The 13455-nt window shown below is 41.9% G+C and overlaps 2 protein-coding genes across 2 annotated transcripts in view; one reads left to right on the plus strand and one right to left on the minus strand.

The window, feature by feature from the left end:
* Nucleotides 1–1748: 1748 nt before the first annotated feature.
* On the minus strand, nucleotides 1749–3384 carry LOC129842948 (transmembrane protein 60-like). Its single transcript, XM_055911662.1, has 2 exons — nucleotides 3214–3384; nucleotides 1749–2809 (listed from the first exon to the last, which is right to left on the minus strand). The coding sequence occupies exon 2, from the start codon at nucleotides 2735–2737 to the stop codon at nucleotides 2336–2338; it is 402 nt and encodes a 133-aa protein (XP_055767637.1). The 5' UTR covers nucleotides 2738–2809; nucleotides 3214–3384; the 3' UTR covers nucleotides 1749–2335.
* Nucleotides 3385–12585: 9201 nt separating this feature from the next.
* Nucleotides 12586–13455, plus strand: part of LOC129842950 (protein PHTF2-like) — a 138525-nt gene continuing 137655 nt past the window's right edge. The window contains exon 1 of the mRNA XM_055911665.1: nucleotides 12586–12762. The gene's annotated coding sequence lies outside the window, so the exon portion shown is untranslated. The remainder of the gene's footprint in view (nucleotides 12763–13455) is intronic.

The following is a 13455-nucleotide window of genomic DNA, read 5'->3' on the forward strand; positions in this document are numbered from 1 at the left end:
TGGTACCAAGAATCCTTGATTCAGGTCCTGAGCTACAGGCAGTTAGATTTGGGTCATTTTAGGTGAAAATTGAAAAAAAGTGTCCGATCCTTAAAATAAAGGTTTATGTTATGAGTGATGTTTGATCATGGGGCTCCAATGGACAACAGACATACAGTAGATCAATGGTTCATATCTGACTCAAAGGACTAATCTGACATCATGGCCTTTTAGGTTCTAATTTATTAAACTGATAAGACCATCCCTCTTATATTTAACAGGTATCATTTTGCAATAGAGACGTGTTGGGCTAAGTCAAGAAGAGTGTATATTTGGGATTCAACTTGCCGCTCATCAGAAACAGGCGATTTCTTTCTGCACAACAGGCTCCAATAAGATGCATGTCTGCGTGGAGACAGTACAGTGTGTGATCTGCAGAAGCACATTTCAGCAGCATGGATCCACTAGAGCAGGATTACCTTTCTGGCCTCTGCTACTTCTGTCTGTGTGTGTTATGCAAGCCGCCCACACACTGCACTCAGCGGCGATGAGCTCAGCAGTTCTGGTATGTGAGATTATAGCCGTGGCGCGCTGGGAAATGAACACAAACACACAGGAGAGCTGGGAAACGAAACACAGAAAAGAGCTGCTGATCAGGATGTGCAGTAGCAGTACAAGCCCAACAGAGACCTCGCTAGAAGCTATGACAGACAGTACAAGCCCAACAGAGACCTCGCTAGAAGCCATGACAGACAGTACAAGCCCAACAGAGACCTCGCTAGAAGCTATGACAGACAGTACAAGCCCAACAGAGACCTCGCTAGAAGCCATGACAGACAGTACAAGCCCAACAGAGACCTCGCTAGAAGCTATGACAGTCAGTACAAGCCCAACAGAGACCTCGCTAGAAGCTATGACAGACAGTACAAGCCCAACAGAGACCTCGCTAGAAGCTATGACAGACAGTACAAGCCCAACAGAGACCTCGCTAGAAGCTATGACAGACTGCCCTGGCCCCTACCACATGGTTTGAATGTCAGATAATAATCAGACTAGTGTGATGGGCGAGCCTCAAACTGTTGGTCCAGTCACAGGTTGTGTCCCAAACGGCACCCTGTTCTCTAGTGCACTACTGTTGACCAGAGCCCTATGGGGCTATCCAAAAAGGGTGTGGCATACAGAAGGACCTGAGGAGAGGGTTTGGGAGGCAGCCCAATGGGAGAGTGTAGCCCTGACACACAGACCGGCGAGGAAGATGTTTCTGCATGCTCTGTGTGTGTGAGAGGAAGATGTTTATGTATGCTCTGTGTGTGAGAGGAAGAGGAAGATGTTTATGTATACTCTGTGTGTTTGAATGTCAGGACAAATGTGTCCTTTAAAAAAAGAAATGAAAAGGGCAGGCATGGAGAACATATCTCCTTTCAGAGTGAGGGATTCAAAAATCCCCCCCAAATGCATCATGGTTGAGAGACATATTTTATGTTAGTAGCAGTACACATTTACTGAACTGAGAGTCCATGGAATGAGGCTGTTCAGTCTGTGGAAGCTGTAAAGTTCTATGATGCATCCTCAAACAGCCCAGTATTAGAACTGCCATTGATTATTGCACCGTCGAGGATTGCATTGAACACAAGTAGGCCAACAGTCTACCATGCTGCTACTGCCATCTACCCAATACAGCTGGTAGTACATGGAGACTTGCCTGCTCATCTACTCTGATGCTGGAGTCAACAGCTCACAAGGCACCATAAACAGAATCAGAGCATGTGTTAGTTTGGAACAATAGTGACATCCATTTATTCACACAATACTGAAAGGAAAATAATAAATAACATGCAGATTGATGTCAAAATGAACTATTCAAATGTTGAAAATGAAAAAGGAGACAGTAACACTACAGGTAGATTACATTTAAACTGAATGGCTTTACATAGGAAGAGCCCCGTCTTCCAAACACTACCACAATCATTTTTCGTCGTCCCACAAAGTATGAAAGAGTCTACAACACAGCACAAAAGATGCTGACGTCAAGGAAAATGTCTGGAAATCCTTCGCTAGCAATGTGACATGTCTTTGCTAGATTGTATTAGTTTATCTGACATCTATATGATCTGTACCATTTACATCCGTCCTATAACCTCCTGAAGGCCCCGTCTCTTATCTGTTCTCTGATTAGCAACACTGTTGGCACGAGAGCAATGCTTGGACAAGGGGATAACACTTCATGTCATAACAAATGAAGGAGAGAGTTTGTGATTTTGCAAACAGCTAAAATATCCACACTAAAGAAGTAGGTTTGTGTGTGTTCCTTCCAGCCTTCTCTGCCTCCTCCTTTCCATTCTCCTCAATCCATCTCTCATGCCTCTCTCCTCTCGGGGAAGATGTTACAGCCCAGCTCCACCATGGCTCCCAGCAACATGCACCACAGAGGAATACACACAAAGGTGAGCTTGATATGGGTAAGCTTCTCCAGCCGGGCGCACAGCGTCAGACAGAAGCCCAGCTTCAGCAGCATGGACGCCAGGTACCAGGCCTTCTTCTTCAGGTCCTGGGAGCCGTTACGAGGTTCGTGGCCCGCTTTACACCTGGCGACCATCTTGACTAGTAACATGAGGAGGAGGATGCCGTCGAAGATCCATACGGGTAGAAAGGTGAGGAACCAGTTCCAGTGGACTTTGCCATCTAGTTTGAGGACGAGCATGATGAGGAAGGCCAGGGTGAAGATCCAGGTGAGGAGGACTCTCTGTGCGAGAGACATTGTGTCTCAGCTATGGTGGCTCCACAGGGACACAGGTAGTACTTCTACAGTGGAAATAGAGGTTGCTGGCCCCTGAGAAGAAAGGGTCAGAGAGAATACAGCCATGATGCACCGTTATTGTGCATTCAAACGGCACACATGAGTTAGCTAGCTGTCTAGATACAGTCAGACCTATACATGTAGAATGTCACAAGTTCTTCTGCGAGGCCTTAGCCGTCACAACAGGAACGTTATTTTTAACAGCTGCAGCCAGTTGTGCCTAACGTTACTTATAAATGTCATATAGAAAACTAACCAACTAGCTTGAATTTTTTTTATAGAAATGTTTAGCTAATAAGCTAACATTATTTGCAAGACTGATAAACACATTTACATTTTCAGAATGGCTAGTTAGCTCGCTAAAGTTTACTGGCGTTTGCTAAAATAGCTAACGTTAGTTATTCTAGCAAACACCGCAACGCGGTGCAGAAACCCACCTGATGTTGTGTTTAGTGATGATCAGAGTTTCTGTCTCCGTATCCACCGTTAAATAATTTTCGATAATCCATCATCAATATTAGCTACATGACCGTTCGTAAATATTAGCTAGTTTGAACGGCTGATTTCTGATTTATTTCCTTTACTTGCACGCAAGGTAAGATCCCGCCCAACATAAATACCTATTGGTTATTGATAAAATTATCCTTCCAACTATTGGACCAATGTAATGGCAATCATAATATCACGTATTTGAGGAAACAGGGCCTTTACCGTAAAGTTCCTAAAAAAATATCCCCAGCAGATTTTATAAATAAATGACAGCAACACAACGCAGAGCTGCGGTTAGTTTCAGACTGTGTACTTGTGTCTGTGAGAGGTATTGACATGTTGAATGCACCGAGCTGTCAGTTTGAAGTACTGGCACTTAGCTCGGGCATGCCACCAGAGGTCTTTTCACAGTCCCCAAGTCCAGAACAGACTATGGGAGGCGCACAGTACTACATAGAGCCATAACTACATGGAACTGTATTCCACATCACGTAACTAGTAAAATGAGATAAAAAATAAAATTCCTTATGGAACAGCAGGTACTGTGAAGCAACACAAACATAGACACATGCATGCAAACACACGATTACATACGCAGATGTTGCAATCTCTATTGCGCTCCACACTGCCCTTTCCCACCTGGACAAAAGGAACAGCTATGTGAGAATGCTATTCATTGACTGCAACTCAGAATTTAACACCATAGTGGCCTCAAAGCTCATCACTAAGCCAAGGACCCTGGGACTAAACACCTCCCTCTGCAACTGGATCCTGGACTTCCTGACGGGCCGCCCTCAGGTGGTATGGGTAGGTAACAACACATCCGTCATACTAATCCTCAGGGGTGCGTGCTCAGTCCCCTCCTGTACTCCCTGTTCACTCATGACTGCACGATGTCGTGGAAAATTGCAAGATTTTAAAAAAAAAGAGGAGAGTTGGTTGTGAGCGCTGGGATATGTTGGGCTGTGAGGGATTCAGGTGTGAATAAGGAAACATTTTGTGATAATGTATTCTGATGATTATTGATTCTTTGTTTATTGTTTAGGTAACACCAGTGAATTTGAGCAGGAAGTTCATGTATTCTAACATTATAATCTGTTTCCATTACGTGGAACATTGTCAGGTCATTAAAGTGGACTGCAGTTTGAGTTCATTTTTATTTTTAAAGAGACAGTGCACATTAATCACAGTTGTGTGTGTCTAATGGCAGGGTATTCCAGACATGGGAAGCTCTCACACTGAAAGCAGATTGACTAAAGATGCTTTTCCTTAAGGGAACTATACAGTCATCTCTCATGGCGGATCTTGTGGATCTGCTGCCATAAGGTTTGGGTTTTCTGCTTAACAAAAGTTCTGAGTGAGGGGGAGCCTGGACATTTAGAATCTTGAATAGAAGATAGGCGTCAGTGTATTGCATAAGATTTTTTCCAACTCAGGAGCTCATGCTTTCTATAGCTATTGGGTTTCCTATCAAGTACTTTGAGAGCCTGTTTGCAGACAGACTGAATGGGTTTTAATGTTGTAAAGCAAGCTTGGGCCAAACTAGTCAGGTAGTATGTTAAGGGGGGAGTATCATAGATTTAAAGTATAGTTTTGTTACCTCTGTAGTTAAAACAAATTCATATGTTTTGGAAATTAGCTAAGTTGAATTTGGTTATTTGAGTTACTTTTTTCATTTGCTTTTTAAAAGAGAGGTTGGAATCAAGTATGATGCCGTGGTACTTAACATCAGATACCACCTGGAGCTTTTCCCCTGATACATAGACATCTGTCTAAGGGGATCAGATACCACCTGGAGCTTTTCCCCTGATACATAGACCTCTGTCTCAGGGCATCAGATACCACCTGGAGCTTTTCCCCTGATACATAGACCTCTGTCTAAGGGGATCAGATACCACCTGGAGCTTTTCCCCTGATACATAGACCTCTGTCTCAGTAGCATCAGATACCACCTGGAGCTTTTCCCCTGATACATAGACATCTGTCTCAGTAGCATCAGATACCACCTGGAGCTTTTCCCCTGATACATAGACATCTGTCTCAGGGCATCAGATACCACCTGGAGCTTTTCCCCTGATACATAGACATCTGTCTCAGGGCATCAGATACCACCTGGAGCTTTTCCCCTGATACATAGACATCTGTCTCAGGGCATCAGATACAACCTGGAGCTTTTCCCCTGATACATAGACATCTGTCTCAGGGCATCAGATACAACCTGGAGCTTTTCCCCTGATACATAGACATCTGTCTCAGGGCATCAGATACCACCTGGAGCTTTTCCCCTGATACATAGACATCTGTCTCAGGGACATCAGATACAACCTGGAGCTTTTCCCCTGATACATAGACATCTGTCTCAGGGACATCAGATACAACCTGGAGCTTTTCCCCTGATACATAGACATCTGTCTCAGGGCATCAGATACAACCTGGAGCTTTTCCCCTGATACATAGACATCTGTCTCAGGGCATCAGATACCACCTGGAGCTTTTCCCCTGATACATAGACATCTGTCTCAGGGGCATCAGATCCCACCTAGAGCTTTTCCCCTGATACATAGACATCTGTCTCAGGGCATCAGATACCACCTGGAGCTTTTCCCCTGATACATAGACATCTGTCTCAGGGGCATCAGATACCACCTGGAGCTTTTCCCCTGATACATAGACATCTGTCTCAGGGGCATCAGATACCACCTGGAGCTTTTCCCCTGATACATAGACCTCTGTCTCAGGGGCATCAGATACCACCTGGAGCTTTTCCCCTGATACATAGACATCTGTCTCAGGGCATCAGATACCACCTGGAGCTTTTCCCCTGATACATAGACATCTGTCTCAGGGCATCAGATACCACCTGGAGCTTTTCCCCTGATACATAGACATCTGTCTCAGGGCATCAGATACCACCTGGAGCTTTTCCCCTGATACATAGACATCTGTCTCAGGGGCATCAGATACCACCTGGAGCTTTTCCCCTGATACATAGACATCTGTCTCAGGGCATCAGATACCACCTGGAGCTTTTCCCCTGATACATAGACATCTGTCTCAGGGCATCAGATACCACCTGGAGCTTCTCCCCTGATACATAGACATCTGTCTCAGGGCATCAGATACCACCTGGAGCTTTTCCCCTGATACATAGACCTCTGTCTCAGGGCATCAGATACCACCTGGAGCTTTTCCCCTGATACATAGACATCTGTCTCAGGGGCATCAGATACCACCTGGAGCTTTTCCCCTGATACATAGACATCTGTCTCAGGGCATCAGATACCACCTGGAGCTTTTCCCCTGATACATAGACATCTGTCTCAGGGCATCAGATACCACCTGGAGCTTCTCCCCTGATACATAGACATCTGTCTCAGGGCATCAGATACCACCTGGAGCTTTTCCCCTGATACATAGACCTCTGTCTCAGGGGCATCAGTTGTTATCTTTGTGAGGAACATGCAGACTGTGTTTTTATTGAGATGAAAACATGAGTCTCTGAGCAACTGTGTCATCTGAACCGTTACAGTAGTGAGTTCTTGTGTAGCTTGTTGTTTGTTATTTGCATGCATTTATCACTGTATCACCTGCATACATTGGAACTTCAGACCCTGTACAGACAGAAGGAAGATCATTAAAGTACGAGCTGAACAGTATTGACCTTTGTGGAATGCAAAGATTGAAGATATGAGTGGAAAAAAGTTAGTTTTGATTTTTACGCTGATGAGACAACGCCAACTTTTGAAAGGTTTTAGATTTGTTAAACAATAGGGTCGTTTTTACTAAACATATCAACAGGTTGAAATGATTAGATTGCTGGAAAGGGGTTATGGGTTTGTTTATTGTTTACTGTTTACTGTTTATTTTAGGTGTTGATTTGACTTAATTAAACATTGTATTATCTGATGTGTTTGAGTAGGATTCTTTCTTCCGGGACGGATGGAAGTTACCTAAAGTATGAATGTTTAAGGAGCCATGGGAGAACACGTCTCAAACAACATTTTTTTTTAAATGCCTGGGATTAAATATTACTGATTCCTTACGCTGAGAAATGTACTACATTTGCGTCAGAGGAAAAAATTATTACAATTAGATAGTAATGATACCAGGATAATTGTATCTAAGGGTAGCGTATGTTCAATTAAGCATACGTATGCATTGATGTAGATTAAAACTAATGATTAATGATTTGAGGTACAGTGGAATTATCATTATTATTAGGTTATGTTTATAGTTAACTTTTGGGTTTCTGAATCGGTGTAGTATAATGAATGCTAACGAAGTATTTTGTGTTTTTTCTGGGAAAATGGGTGTTTCATTGTCTCTCTTTGAAATGTTTCCTGGGACTATAATCTTGGGGAGAGTGAATGAGATTGAGGCCGTAAACTACCACATTGAAAAGGCCTGGAAATGTTTTGTTTGTTTTTACCTTACGGTTTGCAAATACCCCCCCCCCCCCCCCCCCCACACACACACACACACACACACACACTCACAACACATTTGTTATGACTATTTGTTGGTGTTTTTAAAATACTATGTTTGAATTTATTTTTACAAATTTCCTTTGGGTTTGGTGAGTTTTCCATTTCACTTAGTGCTAAGGTATCTTAAAGGGGCACGCACGCACATGGAATTTGTATTTTCTGAGTTTTAATTAAACATGTGAATTCTTTTGATAAAGGAATGTTCTGGGAACCTGGGATACAACATGTAGGAAATGTTTGACTATTTTTTAAATTTGTCTAATATAGTAAGAAACACTTCTTTGAAGGAAGGGTTTGTATGACCTATGACCTCTAACATGACTTTCCGTTGTGGCTTGATCACCCTCATTGGAAAGCCATTTGGATAATGAATTTAAGGTAATTTGTAATACTGATTTCAAGGTAATTTGTGTAATTGATAAATATGATGGAGTTTATAGTTCTTAGCCATATTTGTAATTTGGACCAATGTGAAGAAGGAGAGGTCATTGCCTTTAACTAAGGGTAGGCTGCTTTAAGTCTATTCTCCTAAGAGCATATGGGTACAATCATTTTTCTTTGGAGTTTGTCAGATTAGTGCTTTTAATTTGATTAGGTTATTTGAAATGCTGTTTTTATCTTTTGTACCAGTAGTAGTGTTGTTTTATACATTACTCTCATGGAGATTTATGTGTTAAAAATGGGGGAGGATTCAGTTCTATGAGGTTTTGGATTGAAGTTTACACACCTTGAGTGATATGTGAAGGAGTGTATTGTTGTGTTTGTTCTGTTCTATTCCCGATGGGTTATAGGTCTAACTTCCTGAACCTGTGGCTCTGCGATGGAGTTGACAGTGTGATGGGGAGTATAAGCCAATTTGAAATAGTAGTTTCAATAGAATGTGTTATTCTCTTTGACATATGTTTAGACATTTGTATTAAGAATAATTGGTAAAAGTAAAAATGTATCATGTAGTTAATGAACTGAACTAAACTGTTGTTCTAATCTGTTCTTTCGAGGTTATCATGAAAAATGGAGAGAAATCTGTTCTAAACTTCTCTTGTGTTGCTGGTATACTGATTGACGAATGGACAAGACATAATGGGTGATAAAGGTGAGACATTGAAATTGGGACATCCACTTTGAACTGTAAAGCTATCTGAAGAAGTACAAAAAGGACGCCAGAAGAATCAGTGCCTGAAGGAGGGGGTTGGTCAACTGTGCAAAAAAATAATTGTTTAGACTTTTGTGGTATCAGGTTGATTGTAGAGGTCTACACCACGTAAAATTATAGTCATTTAGATGAAGAATGCATGGAGATACTGATCTGTATTATAATCATGATGAAAATGTTAATAGTAGAATTGTGGGATAATTATACTGGATGTTAATATAAATGTACATTCTGCCAATGTCGATGTGTGTTAAATTTAGTTTTTTACTTTGAGTGATAGGACCAATTTGAATCACTGAGCAATGTCATTCTAAATTTTGGTTGGATAATTAACTGAGTTCTAATTATGATTTTATTTGGAAATTGAGTGTTTTTTAAAACTGAAGGATTGTTGTTATGAACTAAAGGTGAATGGTGAATGGAGAGGGCGAACTCTGACCTGGAGAGTGAACATTATCCTAATCTTGTCACGAATCCCGCTTCCTGAGTCTGTGTTTGCCTGTGTTTCTGTCCTGGAGTGTGTTTCCGGTGTCCTGGAACGCACCCTGTCTGGTTGCCGGGCGAATTAGCTCGTTGGGAGATCGATGTTCACCCGCACCTGTATCCCATCAGTAATCTGCACACCTGTCCTGATCATCACCTCTCCCCTTCAAAAGCTCTGACCTGACATCCATTCCCTGCCGGATCGTTAGCCAAGAACACCATTCACCCGGAACCCATACCTCATCCCTGTCTGCTCGTCGCCAGTGTGTTGTTATCCATTGGATCTGCCTATCCACTCCCATCAACCCACCTCCGCTGTCCGCTCCTCCACCCGGAACTATCTACCTCCACGTTCTCATTGATTAATAAATACTCACCATCTTTTTACTCACCTTGTCCTGGTCTGCTTCTGGGTCCAATTCTGGTAAACCCTGACAAATCTATTTGATCTATAGGCATTGCCTTATAAATAGTGGAATCATGATGCTTGTTCATTAGGCACCAAGGGGATACATTTTATTTGAACTAGGAGTCACTACCTGGATTTGTTCAACAAGATATGCTAATTTTAGTTTCTGGTATGGAAATGGTCATTTCCAACATACTATGCTGATCCATTGGAGTGTGATAGATAACTAAAGATTATTTTATTAAACTCCATTGTTGCATGCACTGCATTATGCATTAATAAACATGTGCTTTTCACTGTCTATGGAAATTATAGGTTTGAATCTCATAAACTGTATGTATTTTTTGTTTTTCTGTGTGGGTTTGTGCAGGTGACTGTGGATCATAACCTTCCCAGACAAATTGCTAGAGTGCTTTGAAAATGTGTTGGGGATTGAAATAAGAGACAGTGCTGAGTTTCTTGGAATGAGGCAGGTCATGTGCAGGAACCCCATGCAATGAGTTATTGTTTTGTGATTTTTGTAGAATATATGTATTTTCTATGTGAATGAATGTTCTTAAATCTTGTAATTTTCTTTTAAATTGAGAAGATTCTCAAAATGGGGGAGATGTCGTGGAAAATTGCAAGATTATGTTATAATGCTTGTAATGCATTGTAATGGTTATTTTATTCGACAGAATAGAGTTTTTTGTTAACTATTGTGTGTGTGTGTTCTACTGAGGATGGGCCTCTATGAGATAACACTGACAGAGGAGATTTACGATGTATTTGGGTGATAAAACCTAAAGAGCATTCCAGAGAACATGAGCTAATGGTTCTGTTCTATGCCGTACCAGGGAGAGACGGTTCCCTTTTGGAGTAAGAGGGGGCCAGACACTGGTCTTTACAATGAAAACTGTTGACACAGCAGTAACTGTCTGCTATGTTTTATAGATATCTTTCATACAAATCTTAACCTTTGTGAACTGTTCCTAAGATCTGTGGTTCGTCATGTAGGTTGAGAGGGGTGTATCTTGACTATATAAGATCTTTGTACTTTTCTGTTGGTACTTCCAATGGTTCATTAGAGATAGCGCATCATTGAAAGTCAAAAAGCTCTTATTATTAAAGATTATTATTAAAGATGTAGTTTAAGTATAACTCTGACTGGTGTGTGAACTCTCCTCATTTGGTAATGCAGAAATATGCCACCACAACGGTCAGGCACGACTCCAACACCATCATTAAGTTTTCTGCTGACACAACATTGGTAGGCCAGATCACCGACAACGATGAGACAGCCTATTGGGAGAAGGTCAGAGACCTGACCGTGTGGTGCAAGGACAACAACCTGTCCCTCAGCGTGATCAAGACAAAGGGGTTGATTGTGGACTACAGGAAAAGGAGGTCCGAGCACTCCCCCCATTCTCATCAATGGGGCTGTAGTGGAGCAGGTTGAGAGCTTCAAGTTCCTTGGCATCCACATCACCAACACACTAACATGGTCCAAGCACACCAAGACAGTCGTGAAGAGGGCACGACAAAACCTATTCCCCCTCAGGAGACTGAAAAGATTTTCCATGGGTCCTCAGATCCTCAAAAGGTTTTACAGCTGCACCATCGAGAGCATCCTGACTAGTTGAATCACTGCCTGGTACGGCAACTGCTCGACCTCCGACCGCAAGGCACTACAGAGGGTAGTGCATACGGCCCAGTACATAACCGGGGCCAAGCTTCCTACCATCCAGGACCTCTATACCAGGAAGGCCCTAAAAATGGTCAAAGACTCTAGCCACCCTAGTCATAGACTGTTCTCTCTGCTACCGCAAGGCAAGCAGTACCGGAGCACCAAGTCTAGGTCCAAGAGGCTTCTAAACAGCTACTCTCTGTTATTATCTATGCATAGACACTTTAATAACTCTACCTACATGTACATCATTACCTCAATTACCTCGACACCGGGGCCGGTACCTTCTGTATATAGCCCTGCTAATGTTATTTACTGCTGCTTTTTAATTATTTGTTATTCTTATCTCTTACCTTTTTAGGGATTATTTCAAAACTACATTGTTGGTTAAGGGCTTGTAAGTAAGCATTTCACTGTAAGGTCTACTACACCTGTTGTATTCGATGCATGTGACAAATACAATTTGATTTGATTTGATACGCACTATACACACATGTACACATGGATTTTGTGTTATAGATATGTGGTAGTAGAGTAGAGGCCTGAAAGCACAAACTTAATATGTTGTGAAATCTGTTATGAATGTATTGTAATGTTTTTAAAATGTATAATTGCCTTAATTTTGTTGAACCTCAGGAAGAGTAGCTGCTGCCTTGGCATAATAAATACATAAATACATAAATACAAATACCGACATTTCAGCTATAACACCACTAGAGGTCAGTAAAGCTCTATGAAGTTGTTCAACCTTTTGCTTTTTTGTGTGGTAGTAACTATAACTGGTTGCCAGTCGTTTTAGCCAACATTCCACTCCTTTGGAGGTTCTCCGGTACATGACCTCATTACCGATTCATGTGTTGGTTTTTTATGACCATGTTTTTCTTTCTGCTTGCATTTTGTATTTATATTTTGAGGTGTGTATTCTTTGTAATTTATGTAATTTAGAGCTCATCTGTAAAAGAGACCTTGGTCTTGGTATGACTCCCTGATAAAATAAAGGTTAAATAAATCAAATAAATGACATGGTGTTTGTTCTACAAGGAGTGGAATGTTATCTAAAAAGACTGACAACCAGGTAACTATAACTCACCATAAACTAAGTTGCGCACATATACCGTTCACGTCGGCTAGATGCTTGACAAGCTGGATGTATTTATACAGTAAACGGATTGGAGGTCAGGGAGAGAAAGGGAAAAGAGATCACTTCAAAATCAGCGAAACTGTGAATCAAAGACTATCATATAGATAACGTCCTAATATTCATAAAATCACCGGTCTGCAGCAACCGGAGTCAACGAGGTAAGAAACGAGACGTGCATTATTTTCATTTGATTGCATTTCACCAGCCAGCTATTTTGAGGCATCAATGCTAAACGTGAGCTAGCGGATTTGAGCATTGTTTGAAAACACGAAATCATCCAGCTAGCTAGCTAATTATTGTATCGATTAACAGATTACAAAAGTATGTAACGTTATCTAACGATTTACAAACGCATGCCGGGATCCGTAACGTTTAGAATGTGATCCACTTGAGCCCCAAGAGTGGAGACTGGAGAGGAAGAGTTTGAGTGAGAGAATTGACACAGATTTAGGAAGTATGTTAGTAACACACGTTTAGTTAACCAGACAGCCCCATGGATGTCTCGCCTCAATGAACATCTGGCTGCATCGGAGATTGGGCCGGGCTGAGATCAGATGTTGACCCCTTACAGGGCCTTCAATATGCATGACTGTGTCCCCTCCTCCACCGTCCGACCCCCACTACACAGCTCAATACAGCCAGCTAGTCTACAATCCCACTGCAGTAATGCCCATGGCATGAAACACACACAGCTAGCTAGTCTACAATCCCACTGCAGTAATGCCCATGGCATGAAACACACAGCCAGCTAGTCTACAATCCCACTGCAGTAATGCCCATGGCATGAAACACACAGCTAGCTAATAATACAGTAATAGAATTGTGTTACTAAGACGTTTATCATCACTTCA

This window comes from Salvelinus fontinalis, unplaced genomic scaffold, assembly GCF_029448725.1.
Source record: "Salvelinus fontinalis isolate EN_2023a unplaced genomic scaffold, ASM2944872v1 scaffold_0078, whole genome shotgun sequence".
In the NCBI taxonomy this organism is placed as follows: domain Eukaryota; kingdom Metazoa; phylum Chordata; class Actinopteri; order Salmoniformes; family Salmonidae; genus Salvelinus; species Salvelinus fontinalis.

What these genes read in the sequence shown, in the direction of transcription:
- LOC129842948 (XM_055911662.1), bottom strand. Translation starts at nt 2,737, where the DNA reads ATGTCTCTCGCACAGAGAGTCCTCCTCACCTGGATCTTCACCCTGGCC.